The sequence below is a fragment of the Solea solea genome, chromosome 18, assembly GCF_958295425.1.
Source record: "Solea solea chromosome 18, fSolSol10.1, whole genome shotgun sequence".
NCBI lineage: Eukaryota > Metazoa > Chordata > Actinopteri > Pleuronectiformes > Soleidae > Solea > Solea solea.
Window position 1 is genome coordinate 10,474,010 of NC_081151.1, and position 22,513 is coordinate 10,496,522.

Here is a 22,513-nt window from a genome sequence, read left to right on the forward strand (position 1 = left end):
TAATACATTAGTGGTGTCGTACATGCACAAGTGTCTTGGCCAAGGCATCGTAGGCATGCAGATATGTAAAGCCCAGGATCAAACCATCAACTGTCTGGGTAAAAGACGAGCCACAGTGGGTAGAAGACTACCTAGTAAATCCGAGGAATGAGCGCCGTCTGAATTAATCTAATGACATGACCGAAATATTACATTTCCAGGTGATGCAACAGTCTGTAGTTACATCCCACCTTGCCTATCATAGTTGTATATTATTCAAATGATTATAGTAGTAGTACATTTTATTTCTCAGTCATCTAATTGTTAAAAGTTAAGAATCCTAAACCTGAGAGGGAAAAGAGAAAAAGGAACTGAACACTCATCAGTACAGAGATAAAGAGTCATCTCTCTATCACTGAAGGCCCTCTGATGTTTTGGCTTGCTGTTGATGTGCGTTTTCATTTAACAATAGGTTCCTCTCACAAATCTGTGCCAGGAGCCGTTTCGGCACCCCTGCCATTCGTGCTCGGGCCCTAAATATAGTAGAAGCATCCACATGTCGCAGAATAAGTTACATTTGAAATAAGAAAACTTCTTCAAAGTGCGACTCATAAGTATGCAGACAGTGGTTTCGGAGAGTTGCATGGTTGCTCTCTGTGAAAATGAAAAACTACAGTCATCGTCTGTGATTTCATCTCCACTGCATGATTCTAAAGCAAATATCCAGCAAGAACAAAAACACCTTCTTCACTGAGCTTCAGAGGCAGCATGACAAATTAACAGTCAAACACGATTCATATGCTCAACCAACTGATGTCTATTACATACGGACTTAAGTCTGAGTCTTGGATATTTCAAAAGAAATATAACATATTATAATATTATTCAACTGTCATTAACAATACTGTGTTTGGTGCCGATACCCAGTCCTTATTTGTAAAGACTGGTGATGTTGTGTTTTGGGTAACTAGGAAGATATTAAATGTAATCCAGATTAGGGCGGCACTGATTAATTGCTTACACGATGATCAATTGATGACTATATTAATTGTCAAATAATTTTATAATTGAAAATAAATGAATTATTAAGATAGACAATTTGAAAACATCATTTCGAGGTTTCTACCGTTTATGTACCAAACGATTGCTGCATTATTCGAGAAAAAAAATCAACAAATGAATTGATTATGAAAATAATCATTAGTTGCAGAACTAATCCAGATGATACAGTTTGATATGTGTATCCTTGAGTATGTAGAATTTTTAAACTGAGAAAAGACTTGAAAACTCCTTTCTTTTTTGGGGGGTGTTTTATCTTCTATAATATATTCACAATACAAAGTACAAAGTACAGTGAATGTTGTTGAATTTTCAGATACAAATAGTGATAATGGACAACAAATAAATACATTTCCCTTAATGTTAAGTAAAAGATGCAATATGATTGTGATTGTTGATAATCTAAGATAAGATAAGATCGTCCTTTATTAGTCCCTCAGTGGGAAAATTTACATTGTCACAGCAGCAAGACAGTAAATATAAAGATAATAAGCATGCATTTACAAGAAAGTACACTATAGAAAGATATTAACAATAAGACTATAAAAAGTTAAAAAAAATAATGTACATTATAGACAGTTTCCAGAATATATACAGTATCGGCTTGATATTTACAGTATAAACAGAGATTGAACATGAGATATAATATATGTATATTGTACAAAATTTGTAAAATCACAGTATCGCACGTGGGATGGTAATGTGTGGTCTACTGAGAGCAGTGCTTGCTGCAGGGAGGAACGACCTGCGATAACGCTCCTTCAGACATTTAGTCTGTTACTGAAGGAGCTGCCCAGTGCTGTGATGTCAAACTCAAATGACTTGGGGGCCAATGAGTGTCTAATCTGGCCAGTCTAGAGGGAAACAAATGGGAAAAACAACTGTTCAGTAGCGAGTGTGCGATAGGAGATTAAAATCACAACACAGTATTCAATCATGATATCACAATAAAGATATTCATGATTATGTTTTACAGACTTTCAAAGTAAAAGTGCTTGTTTTGATATGGAATGATCTTTAATCATAATATAATCTTTCAATAATCAGCCCTCACTGTTGGAGAAAAAAAAACTTATCTGGAGCTCAGTTCCGACCGATATTAGAAAGGGCTGCACAGTCTGCTGATTTGAAATCACAGATGAAATCAGGGCCGGAAATTGTTGATTTTCTCGATGAATCAGTTGGATCAAACTTAAAAGTGCCGGGGCCCACTTTGCAGATTAATAAGTAGTCCACTTCACTTTATTTCTGAATTTGCATGGATGTGTGTAATTATCCATCAACATAAATAACAATTCATGGATTAAAATTAACAAATTGACATTGAGCTCAAACGCTAGAAAAAGGTTTTGATGGCCCATGTGCCGTTAATATTTCAAAATTTGCGGCCCACACTTTAGGAATCGCTGAGTTCGATGATTTGTCCATAAAATGCCAGAAATTTAGTATTTACAACAGCGTCAGCCACTGTGTTTCAAAATGACAAAGTAAACAAATGTTTTGTTTTGCCCACAAACCAAAGAGAATCAGTTTACCCTCACAGAGGAGCAAAGAAACCAGGAAATATTGAAATCTAGAGAAGGAAATTAATAATAGCACCGATATCACTCACTGCCTCCAGACTGAGGAAAGAAATGGTTCCAAGCTTCTCTGATCTCTGTTGGTGTATGGCTGTGGTCAAGTTGGAATTTTAATGTGCTGTGGCTCAAAGCCTTTGAAATATTTCATTTAATTTTAATAATTTGAAATATTACATACCCTCACAGTCCTGCTGTAGACTGCAAGGTTACTGGGCTGCACACGGAGATAAAACACAGAAAGACAAATAGTGAAACTAGCAAAAAAATATATATATAATATTTAATAACTATTATATATTAATAGCATAAATTACCTATAGATACTTCAATATGTGGTATCCTTTTCCTCATATTGATTACATTTAGATATACAGTAATACAAAAACTTTAAGAGGAAGAATAAAATAATACAATAAAATAACTTGCATAGCCAATAAATCATACTATATTCCAATGTCAGTTTAGACCATTTCACTTTTAAAAAAACAAAACAAGGACTTTAAGCATGTCTTTCTTCAATGTGGAGCTGAGATGATCAGGCCTGAAAGCAAAGATCTGAGTACTTTATTTAAATTTAGGCATGAAAGTCCTGAATGTAACACAGTTTGATTTATTAGTTAATGTCAGACACTGAGTATCGTAATGACAAACTCAGGCGAGACAATGGTTACACTTTTGAGTGTGTGGCTTCTGCTTCTGCTCCTCTGTATGGAGTCGTTTTGTAATGTCTTCTCAAGTAGGAACTCGAGCATAAGCAGCATAACGCTCCACATTATTCTCAAATGTGACTATAGGGATAACTATTGTTTTCATAATCGATTAACCACGGTTAATGGAGGGTACTTGTTTGGTTCACAAAATTACAGAAATGCTGGAAAATGTTGATTAGTGTCCTGATCTTGCAGGTGACCCACCTGGGCTGCAGGATCAAGATCAGGTTGCGTGGCTATTATAATTATCATTAGTAGGAGTAGTATTGTAATCATTATGCTACGATTAAAATGAATCAGTATAGGGATCAATTTCTGACATTTTATGGACGAAACAAGTTCTCGATTAATCCATTATGAAAAGAATCGTTAGTTGCAGCATAAATCTAATTAATAAAAAAACAATGGTTGAAAAGGATCCAAGCGACTATCAAAATAGTCGATGAGTATTTCAATAATCGATTAATTACACATTTCCCAAAGAAACATGCCGTCATGGTTCAATTCCAGGCTTGTATACTTGAGTGACAACATAGAGACAAACCTGAATACTTTCGCATTTAAATGAAAGTATTTGCCTCACATACTGTAAGAGCCACGGTGTGTTGCTGAGGCTGAGAAGGGACCAAAAGTCCATCTGTTCTCTCATTTCAGGCCATGTTCCTCTGCTCATTTGGCAGACTTCAGAGTTCTGCTGTGCTTGTTCTGCGATACACTCTAATTGGCTGTGAATAGCCCCTCAGTTCACTCAGGGCAGCCTTTGATGAGTCTGGAAGAGTGGCTGCCTAAGTGGCCTTTGAGCGAGGCCCTTCATGAGAGTCTGAAATCAGCTCGGCTATACGCCGCCGCGAGACCAGCACAGGGCGACGCGCGCTAACAACGAGGAAGATGAGATGCAGAAACAAGAGCTCATTAACTGTGCAGTCGAATGTGTCCCCGTGACAAGAAACAAACATACAGCTGGAGATTGACGAGCAGCCACATGATGACTTCATCTGACACTAAAGGCGTTATATGTCATTTTAAAGCCTGCTGGTGGAACTGATGCATCCGGTCATCAGCTCGCTCAGCTCTGACACAAATCCCACCCTCATGAAAGTGAAATGTTTGTTTAAAATGCTTTTTACAGATTTTTTTATCAGACAGATGGTGATTCTCTAACTACATCCACAATGTATCTGCACCAGAAGGTTCAGCAGTAACTAGACAAGCTAAGACAAACCATAACACCTATACATCTGACAGGTAAATCCATGATTCAACCTGATGTTGTAAAGATCTCCTCTATTGTAGCCTATTGGAGCTACATCTATACTACCAGGGATTGGCAGTATTTGTGATACATGTATTAGAAATATGTACTTCAAATACAAAATATTATTCTGTCATTTGTATTTTGTTAAGATGATGAAAATGCCAAAATACTTCAGACAGCGTGACAACAGCGTAAGAACACAGAGTGGACATGATGGTGCCTGGTGCCTACTTTAATTCGCCCAGACTTGTTAAGATCACACATACTGTATCAGCACACTGACATTTTTGTTCTTGATTTAGTCATTGGAGTTATAATAATTGATATTTTCAAAATGTAATGTTAATCATATCAAATGCTACGGTGTGTACAACTTGACAAGGTCACTTCCTACCTCAAATTATTTCTTGCACATTTTAAATTGGAACTTCAACCCTGTCATAATTACTGGCTTCTCAGTAGCTTCACTGATTAGGAAATTATTGTTTTGGATTTGTTTCTGTATTTTCTAGTTCATTTTGATACAATTATTTTAAATGTATTTAGACTTTTCAGTCAAAATCAAGGCCAGCAGCATTCTCAAACATCTCTGTTTTACGTAACCTGGGAGCGAAAACACCAATGTAATGGGGATTACAGGTGTATCCAGAGCAGTAATTGTGCATTTTTAAGTCAAAGTGGGGTCGTGTGTTGTTTCACAGTGTGTTAAGATTGCATTTCTTAACTATTACAAGGACGTTTACTTTTATTTCTTCCACTGTGTTTAAGAATTCGATGTTTTCACATCTGCAGAGATGAAAGACAGTATAACGTGTGTTTGACCTGCAGCCCTTTTAAATCAGCCCTCAACCCCTCAGAAGACACACTGATCAATACTGATTCATTATACATGTCATTACGTCAGTGTTAGTAAGAGTTTGGTCTCCCCATACATTGACCTGTCATGTCTCCTTTACAACAGTAGAGGGCAAAAGAGTGACATTGGAGAAGAAAATCAGCTGCATAAAGATGCTAAAGTGCGGAGCTGCTGTAGTGCCGCCTCACCTCTACGACTTCATAATAATTAGGTGGCATGCCTCCTCTCTGTATTAAATCAGCACCATGCATTAATTCTAATCAGCAAGTGTAGCCAGGCTTGACCAACAGGGCCCGAGGGGCTGCACTGTGTGTGTGTGAGTGTGTACCATGCTCTTCAAGGTTGGCTGCAGCAGGAGCACTTTTTGTCAGAGCAGGTGGTCTCTGACCTTTGCAGCAGTGGTCCCCCGAGTGAACCTGACTGTGCTGTGGCCTTTAAACAAACTCCAGCACAAATCACTCAACACATACTGTATATAAACTGGAATTCAACTGGAATTGTCCTTATCACTACCAGTGAGATTTCTCATACAAATATGATCTTATTTAGTGACTTTGAACTCTTTTTTTGTTAAAAGGTAAACAGCTCATTCACCTTGCTGTGCTGTGGAAAACACTGTGAATGGCTGCAGTGTTGATTCAGTGCAAGCATCCCTCTCAGGGGCTTATTTACCTTGGACTTGAGTGCCTGGTATTCCTCTGTGCCATGTTCCACATGTTTGAAAGCAGTCAGATAGTCGTAGCTGATGGCCGTGGTCTGCAAACAAATAGAGCAAACAGCATAGAATAACATTGAAATGATCAGTTGTTCAGTGGATATGGATGGTAAGAGTTCAGAGAGGACAGAGAATGGGATGAAATGGGTTTGTTAAGGGTGCAGACACTGCTGTCAAAAGCTGTTTTCAGTCTTTGGCATCAGTGCCAGCATATTGTTCATACTATAAATCCAGTCTGACTGTATGTTAAGTCTATTATACATAACTTCGAATCAATACATAACAAGTATTTTACTCCAGTAAGTATATCTAGAGAACCCAGTGTGGTGGAGATACATGAAAACAAAGTTTCTAGAGACAAGAGCGAAAGGGACTCACAGTGGCTGCGGCACGGCCGAAGCGGACAATACTCAGGTCATTGAGGTCCAGCCGTCTGTTGTACAGATAAAACCCAGACGAGGCAAACGCTGCTGTAGCGAGTGAGGAGACTTTAAGGAGCCGACCAGCCATCGGAGGCACTGTGGGGGGGGCGAGGAACAAATCCTCTCAAAGTCTGCAAGTTCACAAAGTGAAAGAGTTTATTATTTCATGAGAAGGAAACACAGGACCGCAATCTTACAACAGTCAGTCCTAAAGAAAGAAGTCTGTCACATCTTATTTATTTGCTGGTGTTTGTTGCTATGTACTGTGATCAGCTGCCTTTGACAAATAACCTGCTGGTGAGCTTCGTGTGTCTGTGTTGGGGTTGCAAAATTCCGGAAACTTGCAAAAGTGGAAACTTTCCAAGCGAATTAGCGGGAATTTATGGCAATTATTCACAAAATAAAAGGTTGGGAACTTAAATATAGTTGGTAAATATACTGCTTTCAGTGACTGCCTCTGTGTCTGAGACTGACTCTTTGTGCAAGAGTTGTGCACAGTGCAATCAGAGCTGATTAAAATGACTGCAGTGAAAAATGTCTGAAGCCAATTTTAAGAACATAGCATTCCATCAGGTCCTAGTTCAGTTTGCTAGATTCATATAAGATAAATAAATAAAGTTTGGCATGAAGAATGACTAGAAATGTGTAAAGAGAGAAATCCTGCAGCCAGACACTTGCAGCGGGGAGGCAGTGATGATGGAAAATTGTAGGAAAAAGTGTAAAACAAAATCAGTATTTAAATAGCTCCCGTTTTAAAATGATAGCTAAGGTTTTTTTTGAAGTGTGATTGATTGACATAGTGAAATACAGATTAACAATGGGGACAGTGGTAGTGGTTGTGGTAGTCATTAAACCAGAAGGTTGCAGATTCAATCCCCAGCTCTCGCCTCCATGCTGATGTGTCCTTATGAAAGACTGCTGTATGAATGGAGGTGAATTGGTGAATGGAAAACCCATGCTACAGTATATAAACACAGACCATTTAAGACGCTTTTATCCAAAGCGACTTACAATGGAATTGAGTACAATCAGCCAGGGGTGGAGTCAAACTTGCGACCATGATGTCTTTCGCACACAGGGTACCAGTCTTAACCACTGAGCCACTCCATCTAACGTAGATAGATATAAGCAATCACACTCATGAAGGCTGGATCAAAGTAGGACCCTTTGTTTAACTACTATCTCAAGCAAATTCAATTTTGTAATGGCAGCCATTTTGACAGGTACCACCAGGAAAAGGTAAACAATGACATTAACGAGGGCCACGTTCCATTTAGCTTGTCTCTCTTGACTTATTTGAACTCAACAGTGCCATTGATTATAATAACAGTCAAAAACGTGTACTTGTTCTGTTGAAACGTGTTTAAATGGGGGAAAGGGTCCGTTTGTGAGCACAGACACAGACTGTATTGTGTGTACTTCAGTAACACAATTGCAGTACATTTTTGGTCGTCATCATCAACGTCCCCTTTACCAGTTTGAATGCACCAGAAACAGCACTTATGTAAATATCAAACTAAGTAAGTTCTGTTGTCATATCAACAAAGCCTGACTGGGTTTGTAGGCAGCAGAGAGTGTAAACTAATGTATATGTAATATACTTGTCATGTAATACAGGCAGTTGGTTCCTGAAAACCACACGTGCTGTTAATTGACTCGCAGCATTTCGTAATAACAGACAAACGCACACAAAATACTGTGACAAGATTAACTCTACTCCACAGAAATATGGTTAGATAACTCACCAGTGTCTCCACACGCGCAGCCCTGTGTGCCTTTCACTTGCCGGTTTTGTTTTGACCTCATCGCGAGTTTTCGACGCGACAGTGAGGAATTCTGGGTAACGTCGTAAAACGTGAGGGATAGGGCGGCTGTGTTCACATTAGCTTCCACAATTGCAGAGTTCTCTTTCATACAGTGAGACTACTTCGCGTTTTTCATAAGTAAGAACGGTCATGGAAGTTAAAACAGGACAAAATACCTCGACTGTTGCCGTTTACCAAAAAGTAAAAACTACAGAGCGAGCGAGCAGAGCGAAGCACTATGACGTCTTTAACATGCGTCACTTGTGAACAGCTGTTGTACACCGGATGTGTATATATATATACATATATATGTATATTCCAAAGTATAAAGAACAACATTCTATTCATTTATTTTTATTTATTAATGACAACTGTATTTATTAGGAGCTGGTGGAACAGAATTATACAAATGCAGTATGCAGTTACATAAGACTGAAAGTTATGGTACATAAAATACTTCCTCTCATTTTCTGACCACCTCTCATTTTCTACTCCCACAATAACATTTCAAAGTGAAAAAAATTAAAAACATAATAATAAATATGGCTCGAAAACATTTAAGCTCAATTACCTCTCAAATGTGATATTGTGAAAGAGGAACAAGTTTGACGACTAATGAACCTGTTCTCCAGCCACCATTTGTCCCCACATATGTAACACCTTTATGTTTAATTCCCAATATACTGACTCTAAATTCTCCCTGCAAAATAATAATGTATTGTTGGTTTTCAGAATACAAAAAACAGTACTTCATAATTAATTTTAATGTGTTAGACAGAAAATTATAACAATTACAACTTGAAGGTGTTTTTTGAATAACAAATTAAATTATCAATATATTAAACAAATTATGTGCTCTAAAATTCCTTTTTTTTCTTGTTTCCCAAAAGAAAATTCAGATATGGCCCAATTATTTTCTGTATAACATCTGATAACTGAAACTGTTATTTCAGTTTAGTTTCTTATTATTAATTCAGCTGTAATCCAGATCGATAACATATGAAACAAAATAAAACTCAGGGGAATTAAAGACAATTTTATTGCAATACACTGGAAATTTGTCCATAATATATAACCTGACAAGTTAGCTTTACCCTTGTACTGTTGCTCATGTTGATGGTGTGACAGGATGGTTTGCAAAAACACATAATAAATACAGTTATTACAAGTGGAAAACCAAATAAAACAATTACAGAAAAGGCTTTAGTCTCACCAGCTGTAAGAAAGGAAGAGTACAATACAATGCAACAACCACCCTGGTGGGTGTGTCTCATGTCTAACTCTTGTTTTATTGCCTGAACATAATAATGAATGAAGTATGAATATTAGGGAATATCAAACAATAATGATAACACATCCTTGGGTGAGTCATAGACAAAGTGCTTTAGTCATGTTCACTGTCTTTCACCTCGGTCTACAAATGGACGTCTGTTCTTCTGAACCTGGAGCTGAGAACAAAAAAAAAAACAGGTCATCATTTAGGATGTGGAATATCATACAGAATATCAGTATTTTCAAGCAGGGCCTCATGTCCTATTGAATAACTCCAATTAGTTTTTAAATTTTTACTCATGGCAGGGACAAAAACTGTGCTAGGTGAAAATGACGATTATTTTACGTGTACCATAGCTCCCTCCAGTAGATGTGGGTCTTTCTGCAGTGCATTGGTCAGTTCTTGCTCTGAGGAGAAACCAACCCAGCAGAAGCCTCTGTGGAAGCCAGTTTCTTTATCCTGGAAACACAGACAGCTCACATTCAAGCACAAGTGCAACATTCCAGTAAAAAATAAAAACAAGTGTTATGTTCACTGGGAACAACGGTCTTTCTGCATGGAGTTTGCATGTTCTCCCTGTGTGTGTGTGTGTGGGTTTTCACCGGGTTCTCCGGCTTCGTCCCACAGTCCAAAAACAAGCAATATGGGGATTAAGTAAATTGGTCACTCTAAATTGACCGTAGGTGTGAATGTGAGATTGGATGGTTGTCTCTATATGTGGCCCTGTGATGGACTGGCAAACTGTCCAGGGTGTACCCCGCCTATCGCCCTATGTAGCTCAGATTGGCACAGCACCCCCCGCGACCCTACTGTGGAGGATAAAGTGGTAGAAAATGGATGGATGGATTATGTTAACTGGGATGGATAACCTTATTCCCAATGTTAATTTTGTGTTTAACTGTCTTCTATTCATTTTATACCACAATTATACTAAAACAATAATCACAATTTAAAAATACTAGTATTCTTTATGAAGAAAAAGGCAATTTACTGGCATTAAACATAAAACTTAAACCCTGGCAGAACAAGCACAAGATGATGTCATTGAAAGAGTGTAGTAATCATGACAAAAATATGACATTTCAACAAGAAATGTACCAAAACCTTTATGATGATTTTGCAACATAATTGCAATTAGAAAGATCGACGTCTCTATTCATCGAGAAAATAATCAACAGATTCATCAATTACGAAAATTATCGTTAGTTGCAGCCCTGTGAATAAACAATATTGTTAGTGCTTTATAGCGTATGACACTTGTATGTATTAAGACTACATTCATCTTTATTATCACTGTGCACATGTTTGCATCCAAACAATGGGGTCAGTACAAATACACATATGAAGACCTGCATGCTCAGTCTCTGTAAAGAATAAAAGCTGAAGCATAAAAAGAAGAGGAAGACATTTCAATCCCGACTGAGACAACTTACGAATGGTAGAAGACACTTCTTCACTGTGCCAAACTGTCCAAAGTACTGCCGCAACTCCTCTGAAAAAGAAAAAAAAAAAATGTATGTTGCAGTTTCACCTAGCAATCCGACAATGTCCCGTGACATCATAAAATATAGGTTTTTGGTTGTTGTTTTTAGATGCACCCAAGTCGCCTATTGTGTTTCTAACACGTTTGACTCATTTGAAGGGTCTCAAACTCACATGCCCTTGGGGCAAATGAGTGTCTAGTCTGGTCAGGACGGGATGGATCAAGGGGGAAAGGGAAGGTGTGCGATGAGAAGTAAAAAAAAAATTATATCATAATATTCCATTTTGATATTCCATCAACAATAGTCATAAGGAAAGTTTTCAGAATTTCTAAATAAAAGTGTTATAGTATCAAAAGACTTGTGCTGTAGTTCTCAATGAAATACATATTTATAAAAAAAAAGTTGCATAACATAATAACAAAAATAGACAGTTGGCTTGATATAGTGTGACTGGCCACATACAATGATTGGGTTGCCACAACATTGAGACCTCTAAACCCTAATGCACATATTTTTATATCCTAAAAATAGATGTAATAATGTGCTGTCTCTTTTGTCTCATTCTTGTACAGTAATTGCTTTTCTTGTTTTAATCTGCTTTCATTTCATTGATCCTGAAACTCTAGTTAATCCTATTTTCTTGTTACTTTGTTTGTTGTGCACAGAAAAGCAAATACACCACATGGGATAGTTATTCTATAGATTGTATAACCGTGCAAAGTTAACAGAACCACAACTATGTCTTATAATAAGCAATAGTACTGTTTTTACAGACGTCTGTGTAAAGAATACTGTCTTCAATGACATGTTACAGCACAGCTCTCCACCTCACGTGTGAAGGCAGACAGTGCTTCTTCTAATGTCACCTATACACTCATACACAATAAAAACCTGACCTATAGGTGAATGCATCGCTGCCGTGAAATGCGAACTACAATTTTATCCAAATATTAACTTACCTTTTGCTACAGTCCATGGTACTTTAGACACGAAGAGCTCAAAAACCTTCCTCGATGCCGCAGCCATGTTTCGTCCTTGATGTCACGTGACGCAGTTTGACTTGCAGGATTTCTTCTTCTCCTTTGGATTGAGGCAGACTTTCAACGAGGTTTGCTGCCATCTACCGACTCATGTTGAAAGTCGTTACCACACTACACAACCACAGACGGTAACAAAACAATTCAACAACTCTATTTTAAGAGTATTTTTTTTTTAAAGTTTGTTTTAACATGTGCTGTACTGTCTTCATCTTTTCATTGCAATAGTTCTGAGAGCTTGAACCGAGTTGAAATGTTGACCCTGCCTGGGTAACTCCCAAATTCAGCCAGTGGAGGGCAGTAATGGGCGTTTGTACTGCCTGCTCTGCTTTAAACCCTCAGAAGAAGAAGGGAAGTCATGGCAAAGATGGCGGTGTCTATCGTAGAAAGTGGAGAAGACGCTTTTCGGAAAATATTCAAATATTACAAGAGAAGAAACCCTCCGCCAGATTTCAGCGACGTCATTGACTTCTCCAGAGGCGTTCAAAGCCATAAGGTGACGGGAAGATAAAACAATATTAAGAAATTAAAGACAAAACTGGCTCACTGGAGTCACGTGACTGACGTGACAGTGACAGGTGGTGGTTTCTCAGGCATTTCCATCTGTGTTATCATAGTAATCACTGAACGTAACTAAAATAGTTATTACATGTGTTTTGGGTACACGTTTTGAATATTTTATTGCGCTTTTAAAGTATCACCAACATTAAATACAGTGGTGTAAATAGGTCGAGCAATGTCAACTATGGATTTTTCACAGGAGACAGATTTATTCCCAATCAGATAATTTGCGCTCTCATCATCCTCCTCTTCCTCAAATACTTCAGACACTAGTATGGTGGAATTAGATCGAGAGAGATAAGGTTTGATTTAAGTTTCAACGGACTCTGGTCAAAATTCCTCTGCTCCACTCTGATCACATTTGCAGTAGAACAGTATTTTTGATGTTCCTCCAAGTAAAAACCAGAAAATATTCACATTTAAGGAGCTTTTATTAAAGAAAACACTCAAACCGACTATCAAAATAGTTGACAAATATTTTAATTATTAATTGTTGCAACCCTAGTAATGTCTGTCTATTGCCTCACATTGTTAAACCATTTTGTTTCTTTATTATTTTTAGCCAATTTTATGTTGTTCAGGTAATAGATAACGTAACTTTGTCAAACATGCAATCACTGTCATGCTGGATGTTTAGATTTCCCTGATTCACCCATCTATCAATCCATCCTTGAAACTTCCTCAATCATTTGCTGACAAATGTTTGTTCAATTAAAATCTTATCTGATATTCTGTTTAGCCCAAAAGCGACAAAAGAAACAGAGTGAGACTTCCTTATTCTTCCATTAAATGAAAGCTACCATAAATTGTCCTGCACACTTGAAGGGCGAGGAGATCAGTTGATCACACTTTTCATAAAAGGGGGTTGACTGAGAGGAAAAGCTGCGGTCATATTTTAACATTTACATCAGTTCCTTTAAAAGACAATATAATGATGGATGTTGCTGTGTGCGTCTGTGTCATTGATAGATAGCTGCAGCTAAACTGGACCCTGGTGCAGTGAGTGATATGGAGGCTGCTAGAGTTGGGTTACAGCCCGTCAGAGACTGGAGGGCCTTCAGCCTACACGGTTACCCAGGTAACACAGGACAAATCCAAAGACAGACAATCATTTCTTGACATAAATCAAATATCTATCAGTTCACACTTTTTCATTATGACTGCTGATGGGACACAATCTGATTTTGTTTAGGGTTCGTCTTCATCTCCAACCCCTTCCTGCTGGGCTCCCAGCCTTTCTGGGTCAGACAGTGTCTGAAGACCTATCCTCAGAAGCCCAATGTCTGCAACCTGGACATGCACATGTCTCCCTCAGAGACACAGGACATCTGGGGCAAGAGCTTACACGGCCTCAGGTGAGACCAACTTTACTCATTCCCTCCGACAATTCCGACCAAGGCCAATAAACCAAACTCATTTATTTGTAAAAAAATAACAGACCTAAGTGTTTAAATGTTTGATTCCCTCCACAGTCGTGCTCCTCCTGGAAAGAATGAACCTAAGACTCTGCTGGAGCGGCTGCGCTGGGTCACTCTGGGGTATCATTACAACTGGGATACCAAGGTAAGCCAAACACACCAATTTGTTTGGCTTCATCCAAATAAACATCCACATTAATATGATTTCTGACTTTAGAAAAAGGTTAGAGGTGAGTTGAACAGTCAGAATCACAGACGTCTGGATCTCACATTCCACTTTAGACTTTCATCAGTCACAATGAACTTTTTCCCGATTTATCTCACTCACCTCACGTGCCCCTTTTCCTGAGGATGACTAACAGCGTTAGCCACGACGTCCACAGATTATTTCTGATTCACAGCTAAAAAGTGAAAACATTATTACGGACATTGCCAACAACGATCACCATATTTGTAAAGGAATGTACAGATTATGAAGCCGATTAAAGTCGGGGTTCTTTCACTCACTAATTTTCCCTCTTTAAAAACAGTAGGGATTTTAGTGACAGGATTATTAAAGCAATAAAGAAAATAAACTAAGAATAGAATAAGTCAGCAATCATAATTAGTTTTAATGGCCAGTTTTCTATTACTGTGTGTTCATACACTGCTTCTCCTTTAATGTTCCATTCACAGACTTACTCTGCCAACCATTACACTCCCTTCCCAGCTGACCTGCACCAGCTGTCCTCCCAAATAACAGCCGCCTGTGGGTTTCCAGGATTCAAAGCCGAGGCAGGAATCCTCAACTACTACCGATCCGATTCCTCTCTGGGAATCCACGTGGACGAATCAGAACTGGATCACAGCCGACCGCTGCTGTCATTCAGGTGAGAGGAGAGACACGTTTTAAACCCAACGCCACCGATGCCTTGTTTGCAGATATTTTTTATTTCAATTCATTTACTGCTCTGTTTTTTACAACATATCTTTGGCAAGCAGAGAACATAAAAACGACAACAAACACCCAGACAAGCATGCTGTGCAAGAATGTGGTGTCCCACCACCTGCTGGTGTTTTGAATCCTTGATCCTCTGGTCCAAGTAATATTGGACGAGGCCTGCGAGTGTTAATGATACAGCAAGACTAAAATTAAAATGTAACCTCGTAATTAGACCTAGTATGATAACAACGATCATATCTGTAGCTTGGTTAACCACAGATAAATATTTCTCCCTTTTCACTCAATGTCTTGTCTTTTCTGATAGCTTTGGGCAGTCGGCCATTTTCCTCCTGGGAGGTACTTGCAGGCAGGACCCCCCTACTGCCATGTACATGCACAGTGGGGACGTGATGATCATGTCGGGACAGAGCCGTCTCCTTTACCACGCCGTCCCCCGCATTGTCCCAGCGCCGCAAGGACATACGTCATTAGATATGGAGAGTTACAGTCCGGCCTCATCCCCGCAGGACAGCACTGTGGTGGAGCAGATGCCTGAGCAGGACTGGACTGTGTGCTCCAAGTACATCCAGAGCTCAAGAGTGAATGTGACTGTCCGACAGGTGCTGGGGACTGGACAGAGTTTCCCAGAAACACCTTCTCATCCCCCCTCATCAAGGACTGAAGACCAAACGGACACGTACCATGACAGACCAGCAGATGGAGACAGCGTGAAGAGGAAGAGGAGCAGTAGCGGTGACTCTGATGTTGTAAAGGCATGAAAGAGACTACACCAAATTGAAGTGGTTAAAAAAACACTGCTGAGACTATCTGCATCAGATACCGACTTCTCCTATGCAGCAATGTCATTATGTTGGTCGTCTGGATTAAAAAGAAACAATACTAGGTCAAAATGTAGTAGACAGCTTGACGGTGATTCATTATTTATTATAATTAAACAGCATGCCGACCAAAAGTGTTGAACGCAAACACTGCAAGTAAAATGGAATGACAACAGGAAATTCAAGTCAGGCTGAGAAGACACACAAACTGAAATAAAAACCCTGGAGCAGATTCAGAGGTTCCTGAACTTTCAGAAAGTACAACCCTCCAAATGGGTTTTTTTTTTACTGTAAACTGCACATAGTCACACAGAAATGGACTAATGATGCATGATTCAGACATTTTCCTTCCGTTTCCTAAATGCATTTTCTCACAATGATAAAAGTTATTTTAAAAAGTGTGACAGAAGAGACAAAAAAAACACAGATTTGAAATCATAGGTAGTTGTGATGCTAATGTTTCAAAGCACAGCTACTGACATTGGCCAGTAAAAAATACAGAAGAGGAAACAAAAAGGCATGTATACGATGAATGACCATATTCCATACACGTGCAAAAATGCAACATGAAAAAACTATTCACACTCACCTTGCATCAATGTGAGAAGTGCTAGAGTTGTGCCTTGAATGTTGTCTTACTTTATCATTGGAGGCTGATGCTGTATACAACACGCTCTATAGTGTTAGAAATGAATACATTTCCTTTTCCCATCTAATTCCAAACTAAATATTATATAAATAATATATAAATGATTTGTATTAAAAGTAATATTTGATATCTTTCTAGCACAAAAACCATTTTAAATGAATTAATTTAAATTCCTTGATCTCTGCTACTGTTAGAAAAATCTATCTTTGCCACAGAATATTGTGGCTGGCAGCTCTGGAGGCTGACTGTTGTCATGGAGATCAGAGCGTGAAAAATGTTCATGTCCTCAAATCTCCATGAATCCATTCTGCCACCATCTTGGCGACTTCACTTCCTGCGTCCAGGACGAAGGCGTGACGGAGCCCTCTCTCACACAGTCGGATGTCCCCGTGAGGAAAGTCCCGCTTCATGTCGTGATAATACTGCATGGGGCACCAGTGGTCTGTCGCTCCGTGATAAAATATCAGCTGAAAACACAACACATTTGTTGTTTGACGCGATGACTCTCTGTCTCTGACTTTGCCTTTATGGTGTTCAATCAAACCATTTTGACATTTCACTCGTGGAAAAGCGCCGGTGTTATTGATAACATTAATAATGAGCACTTCTTGTTGGCCAGGACAGTAGGGCTGCAACGATTCATGGTGAATTAGAAGTCAACTATTTAGATAATAAATAAATCCGTTTGAGTGTTTGTTTGTTTTTTCAATATTTAAAACAAGCATTCTGAGTTTTCAGCATCTTAAATGTTCTTGTTTATTTCTTTGTTATATGGAGCATATACTGTATAAAGAAACCAGAAACTATTCACGTCATCATTTCCAGGTTCATCGACATTTTCTGACATGTTATGCAACATTTTTTAACATTTTCTAAAATTTTAATGGAACAATTACTCGATTAATTAAATAAAATAACCATCAGATGAATCGAAAATAATCCTTAGTTGCAGCCCTACAGCACAGTGTGACATTCAGTCAGCATGTACCGTGCAATTGAGGAAGCTAAATGGAACTAAGGATGGGAATTAATATTTGATTATTCAATGGATTATAAAAAGTTGATTAATAATATATTAAACAAAAACAAGTGTTTCAACTCCAATGACAACCTAATTTGTCACAAAGTGGCAGCAGCGGCAGCAGCAGCAAGCTATTAGTTTGTGGAGATTTCTTGAATGCATCTCATTAGCCGCTGTGAACCCTGCATTACTTTCACTAGCTCCCATGCACTGGAGTTTAGAATATACTAAGGGATACAAGGGATTTAACATCTGCCTCAAGAGAATCACAGTGCATTCAGTAAGACAATCTTTTCTTACCTTGTGAAGATGTTTCTTGATGGTTATGTTGTCTCTTTCCAGAACCATCTTCATTTCCTGGCCACCCATGTACATAGCATTGGCTGCAAAAAGGACATTTGTTTTGTCATTGTTTTTGATTCAGGTATCAATTACGTATGCAACAGACATGAGATAAGCCACAGTTTGGACAAGAGACGTGAAAGATTGCAAGAGGACATACAGATTTCTCCTTTATTTAAAAAAAACAAAAAACTTTAAAACATGCCAGCTCAGTCATTCAAGTAAATGACAAAGTCCACATTGTGTTCATTTATATAAACAAATAGATATAAAGTCAAATCCATAATTTACAGCTGGCACTGTAAATGAAAGAAACATAAAAAGTGAAATAATAGAAACTCTTAAAAAATGTTGATCAATACCATATAAACCACAGAATGTCTTGTTTTGTCGTAAAAAGAAGCAAAGGAGAAAACATTTAAGAAACTGAGAAACAATAAACTCTGCAAAATAGTTCCAACATAAACAGAATTGTACATAACATATTAAACACATACGGATACAAATAAACCGAGCTCTACTAACCTGCACAGTCTCCACTGAGCAGACCTACAGTCGGTCGGACGACACTCGTGTCCAGAGAGCGAATGCCACCAAACACCAGTTTGATCAGGCTGCTTTTTAGTCTGTCCGGCAGCAGAGAGAGCAGGAAGAGAGGCAGGTAGGCCACATAACGTATGTGACACAGCACGGGGGTCATGACCTTCCCCTGAGGAGACTGAGCCATGCGCTCGATGGTAGGAAACAGCATGACGGCTTTCAGAACCTGCAAAAAAAAGAAATATACAAAGCAATATCACTGGGGCTAAAGGGAATTATAAAATGAGTGCACTTTTGTAGCGCAGTACACTACAATCAGTCCTTATTTATACATATATATATATATACACATACATATATATATATATATATATATACATACACACACATATATACATACATACATACATACATATATATATATATATATATATATATATATATATATATATACATACATACATACATACATACATACATACATATATATATATATATATATATATACATACATACATACATACATATATATATACATACATACATACATACATACATACATAATGTTGTCTCACCAGTGTGGTCGCTAAAATGATAAAATATAAATAAAAAATAGTATATCAAAGAAAAAAGTGGATAAAAATTATTAAAAAGAAACGGATAAATAAAAAGTTCAAATTAATTGGGCCCATTTGCTTTGTTTTTCTTATCCAGTGTGCTTTTATTTATTTGTCTACATGTGGTTAACTCTGAAGTTATAGGAGGTTTATGTTTATTTAACTTTAACAGCCTGTTTGTTGTTGTTGTTTGCATGTTGTATTTGTAGGTTTGTAGACAGAATTGTGGGTCATTGTTTTGTTCAGTAACCCTAACCCTTGTAAAAAATAAAATAGAAACAGGTGGTAGTTCATGTAATTGAATCTGCTTCCTTTTATAATGCAGACATGATAGATAAGGTTTGTGTTTCAACGGCATTATCTGCCACAGATTAGTGACTTACCTTGAGTTCAGGGTCTCTCTTCATGATCTCCAGAATAATGTAGCAGCCGATGGAGTGGCCAACCAGGACCAGACTAGTTTCTCTGGGAACATGTTTCCTGAGGAAGGCGAGCTTGTGTTCAATCTGCCCGTTCAGACCAAACACATCCCTCTCTGCTGCTGTGGAGCCATCTGTAAGAAGAAAAGGCAAAAATAAGCTTGAGATTCCTGTAATATAATACAACCGAATTAATATTAACTGAGTGTTAACACAGATAAGATAAGATAAGATAAGATAATCCTTTATTCATCCCACATGGAGGCATTTGCAGTGTTAGAGCAGCATACAACAATGTAGAAAATTAGAAATAAGATAAGGAAATGAAGACTATTAAATACTATTAAATATTCCCAATTTAAATTTCAGGATTTAAATTCACAGGTTTTTACAAAAAAAAAGGCAATCCAAATTTACCAGCATCCTCCTCAGTCAGCCTTTCAGCTGCTACTATCAGGCCACAATTCAATTCAATTTTATTTGTATTTGTTTAGTCCATATAATGTCAGAAAATGTTTAAAAATGTCAATCAGTGTTTCCCAAAACTTAAAATGATGATGACCTCAGATGTCTTGTTGTATCCACAAACCAACATATTTCAGTTTTAATGATTTCTTTTCAAATAGGGCAGTGAAACTAGAAAAAAAATCCCCTTTAAGCCCTAAATGTTTGTCATCTATGTTGGGACACACTCAAATACAAGATGATACACGATACGGGAGGGGTTTATCCTAATACATCCATTTAAAAACCTTTTTTGCAGACTTTGAATGAAAGGCATCCACACAAATCAAGTGAACTAGGGTGGAAACTTGAAAATAATACCTTCTACCATGTCCATGGAGTCAGGAGGTTCACAGTGGCCTGCGTGGCTTACAGCCCACACTGGGTGGCGGTAGCCAAACGTGTGATGAAGTGTTTGCATGAAGGTTCTGTAGAAGCCCACAACACCGGGATTACCTGCAAGGGAGAGGAAAACATGACTGAGACTGTGAAATTATGAGCAAATGCTTTCATACATATTGTGCATGATACGATAAATACTACCATAGAAGAGAAGACGGATTACGTTGTTTACGTTCTTCAAACTGTTGATTAGTGTTGTTAAAACCGTATCATTTTGGTTTGTGGTCAGTCAAATCAAGAAATTCGAGAAAATCGCCATCATTTCCAGGTTTGAGAACAAGTACTCGGTTAATAGTAAAAATAATAGACAGATAAATCGAGTGTGAATATAACAGTTAATTACAGTCTATTTATATATATATATATATATATATATATATATATATATATACATATATATATATATACACATATATACATATATATACATATATATGCATACATATATATACATATATATGCATACATACATATATACATATATATACAGTAACAAGAAAAAAGCTTTAGTGTCAAAGTATAATATAGTGGTTGTTCAAAAAAAAAAAAAAGAATATTGCAGAATATTTGACTTTCTCACCTGGAATGATAAGAATTAGAGTTTTGTGTGTGGGTTGTAAGTGACAGGCGCCATATTTGAGCAGCTCTGTATTTGCTCCACAGCAGTAGATAAACTCGGTGTTTGGTTCCTCTCTGCTCTCTGTCCCCATGTTCTGCATCTCATCAGCTGTGGAGGAAAAAAAAAAGGTCCAAAGGTGATTCATTTAATCTGAGTCAGGGTTTAAAAGGCAAGTCCTGCATGTGGTGCGTTAGAGACCTCATTCCGACAGCAAAACAGCCTAATTACAACATAAAAAAACATTTATCGTATATTCAAAAGAGCTAACAAATAAATTAAGTCGATATTAAAAAGTAATGTATGACATTATTGCAGAATTTTTGATGCCGAATGATGGACCTGTGGTCTGAATACAATATGCTGTGCGGTAATTTATATTATCAGATATCATACCCCACCAGTATGACATCGTATTAAATTCATTCGATTTTAAATGCAATTTGGTGTGAGAGTAACACACGCACCAAGTCAAATAACAAAGTTACTGTATGACATCAGCTGGAATTCGAGTATCCGCTCCTCTGTCGCTATGTGGCAAGTATATAATATGTATTAAATATGTTTACCTCCAAATAACGGTGAAAAAAAGAAAATTAAGACGAGAATATCATCGTTCGGAGCCGCCGGTCTTTTCTGTGCAAGAATCAAGACTTCCTGCTGGCCTCTGATTGGTCGAGTGGGCGGGTTGCTCTGGTCTCGCGACAGCTTACTTCTTTTATGGAGAAGAGATTTTATCCTAAATTCATACCACCTTACTGCCCCCTATCGTTATGGAGGGGTAGTTAGGCCATATCGTTGAGCATAGAGGTGAGATATGAATACAGAAGTAAGTAAATAAATACACTTGTATTTGAACGAAACAGCTACAGCAACCTTTTTTACAGCACCAATTTTAACAGGTGTAAATAATGGACAGGTGTAAATAATCAGATGAATGATGGCAGAGTTAGTTTTCTTAGCTTCAGACAGCATGCTGGTTTTCTGTGAGACTAATTTACATTAAATTATTCTAATGTTATTAGTAACACCTGTGCTAAGTTTTTATCCTTTTTATTTTATACAACAGAAAGACTAATTGAACATGTTTAATACCAAAATACACTGCCTGACTTAAAATGTGGACACCTGGATTTAGCTAAGCAAATACAGTAGCTAAGAGCTTTACTTACTCGAGCGATTACGATGTTTCAGGTCCACAACAATTGATGCAGTGAGCTTCTCATTTCTTACACATCAACGTTGGACGACATATTCCATGGTTGTGGAAAAGACGTACTCAATTTCTTGCCAACGTCCTGGTAAAAAATTAAGGAATATATTGCACTTTACAGAGGCTGCATTACACACAAAAGAAGCACTTTCACTATTTCTGAAGATGTAACTTTCTTTCAACCAAATATAAGTTTAAAAACCGGTATAGTAACTTTATTATGTTTATGTTTAACCCTAACCCATTTTACATCATATGTCACAAATTATATGAAT

At 37.7% G+C, this 22,513-nt stretch overlaps 4 protein-coding genes across 5 annotated transcripts in view; 1 reads left to right on the plus strand and 3 right to left on the minus strand.

Moving 5' to 3' along the window:
- adck1 (aarF domain containing kinase 1) overlaps positions 1-8,459 on the minus strand; it is a 70,563-nt gene extending 62,104 nt beyond the window's left edge. The window contains exons 1-3 of the mRNA XM_058616004.1: positions 8,322-8,459; positions 6,533-6,707; positions 6,112-6,195 (exon numbers count right to left, since the gene is read on the minus strand). Coding sequence (XP_058471987.1) covers positions 6,112-6,195; positions 6,533-6,664 — 216 coding nt within the window. The 5' untranslated portion in view covers positions 6,665-6,707; positions 8,322-8,459. The remainder of the gene's footprint in view (positions 1-6,111; positions 6,196-6,532; positions 6,708-8,321) is intronic.
- Positions 8,460-9,401: 942 nt separating this feature from the next.
- slirp (SRA stem-loop interacting RNA binding protein) lies at positions 9,402-12,236 on the minus strand. Its single transcript, XM_058615246.1, has 4 exons — positions 12,098-12,236; positions 11,088-11,146; positions 10,006-10,113; positions 9,402-9,829 (listed from the first exon to the last, which is right to left on the minus strand). Exons 1-4 carry the CDS (start codon positions 12,162-12,164, stop codon positions 9,776-9,778), a joined length of 288 nt encoding a protein of 95 aa, XP_058471229.1. The 5' UTR covers positions 12,165-12,236; the 3' UTR covers positions 9,402-9,775.
- A 207-nt stretch (positions 12,237-12,443) lies between these two features.
- alkbh1 (alkB homolog 1, histone H2A dioxygenase) lies at positions 12,444-15,991 on the plus strand. Its single transcript, XM_058615243.1, has 6 exons — positions 12,444-12,671; positions 13,706-13,814; positions 13,929-14,091; positions 14,209-14,299; positions 14,830-15,023; positions 15,402-15,991. The coding sequence occupies exons 1-6, from the start codon at positions 12,534-12,536 to the stop codon at positions 15,853-15,855; spliced, it is 1,149 nt and encodes a 382-aa protein (XP_058471226.1). The 5' UTR covers positions 12,444-12,533; the 3' UTR covers positions 15,856-15,991.
- Positions 15,065-22,497, minus strand: ldah (lipid droplet associated hydrolase). Of its 2 annotated transcripts, none has more exons than XM_058615245.1 (7): positions 22,198-22,497; positions 20,990-21,136; positions 20,329-20,463; positions 19,468-19,637; positions 18,453-18,693; positions 17,886-17,968; positions 15,065-17,031 (listed from the first exon to the last, which is right to left on the minus strand). In XM_058615245.1, exons 2-7 carry the CDS (start codon positions 21,126-21,128, stop codon positions 16,843-16,845), a joined length of 957 nt encoding a protein of 318 aa, XP_058471228.1. In that variant the 5' UTR covers positions 21,129-21,136; positions 22,198-22,497; the 3' UTR covers positions 15,065-16,842. The 2 variants fall into 2 exon arrangements, with proteins under 2 accessions (XP_058471228.1, XP_058471227.1); XM_058615244.1 differs by lacking the exon at positions 22,198-22,497 and adding an exon at positions 21,595-21,721.
- Positions 22,498-22,513: the final 16 nt, after the last annotated feature.

Coding starts and splice junctions, on each gene's coding strand:
- ldah (XM_058615245.1), bottom strand. CDS start 21,128: ATGCAGAACATGGGGACAGAGAGCAGAGAGGAACCAAACACCGAGTTT. Junction 18,694..19,467: donor AGAGAGACCCTGAACTCAAG/GTAAGTCACTAA, acceptor TTTTTTTTGCAG/GTTCTGAAAGCCGTCATGCT. Junction 17,969..18,452: donor GCTCAGTGGAGACTGTGCAG/GTTAGTAGAGCT, acceptor TCCTTTTTGCAG/CCAATGCTATGTACATGGGT.
- alkbh1 (XM_058615243.1), top strand. CDS start 12,534: ATGGCAAAGATGGCGGTGTCTATCGTAGAAAGTGGAGAAGACGCTTTT. Junction 14,092..14,208: donor AAGAGCTTACACGGCCTCAG/GTGAGACCAACT, acceptor TTCCCTCCACAG/TCGTGCTCCTCCTGGAAAGA. Junction 15,024..15,401: donor CGACCGCTGCTGTCATTCAG/GTGAGAGGAGAG, acceptor CTTTTCTGATAG/CTTTGGGCAGTCGGCCATTT.
- slirp (XM_058615246.1), bottom strand. CDS start 12,164: ATGGCTGCGGCATCGAGGAAGGTTTTTGAGCTCTTCGTGTCTAAAGTA. Junction 10,114..11,087: donor AGAAGTGTCTTCTACCATTC/GTAAGTTGTCTC, acceptor CTGTGTTTCCAG/GATAAAGAAACTGGCTTCCA. Junction 9,830..10,005: donor ATCTACTGGAGGGAGCTATG/GTACACGTAAAA, acceptor TTTTGTTCTCAG/CTCCAGGTTCAGAAGAACAG.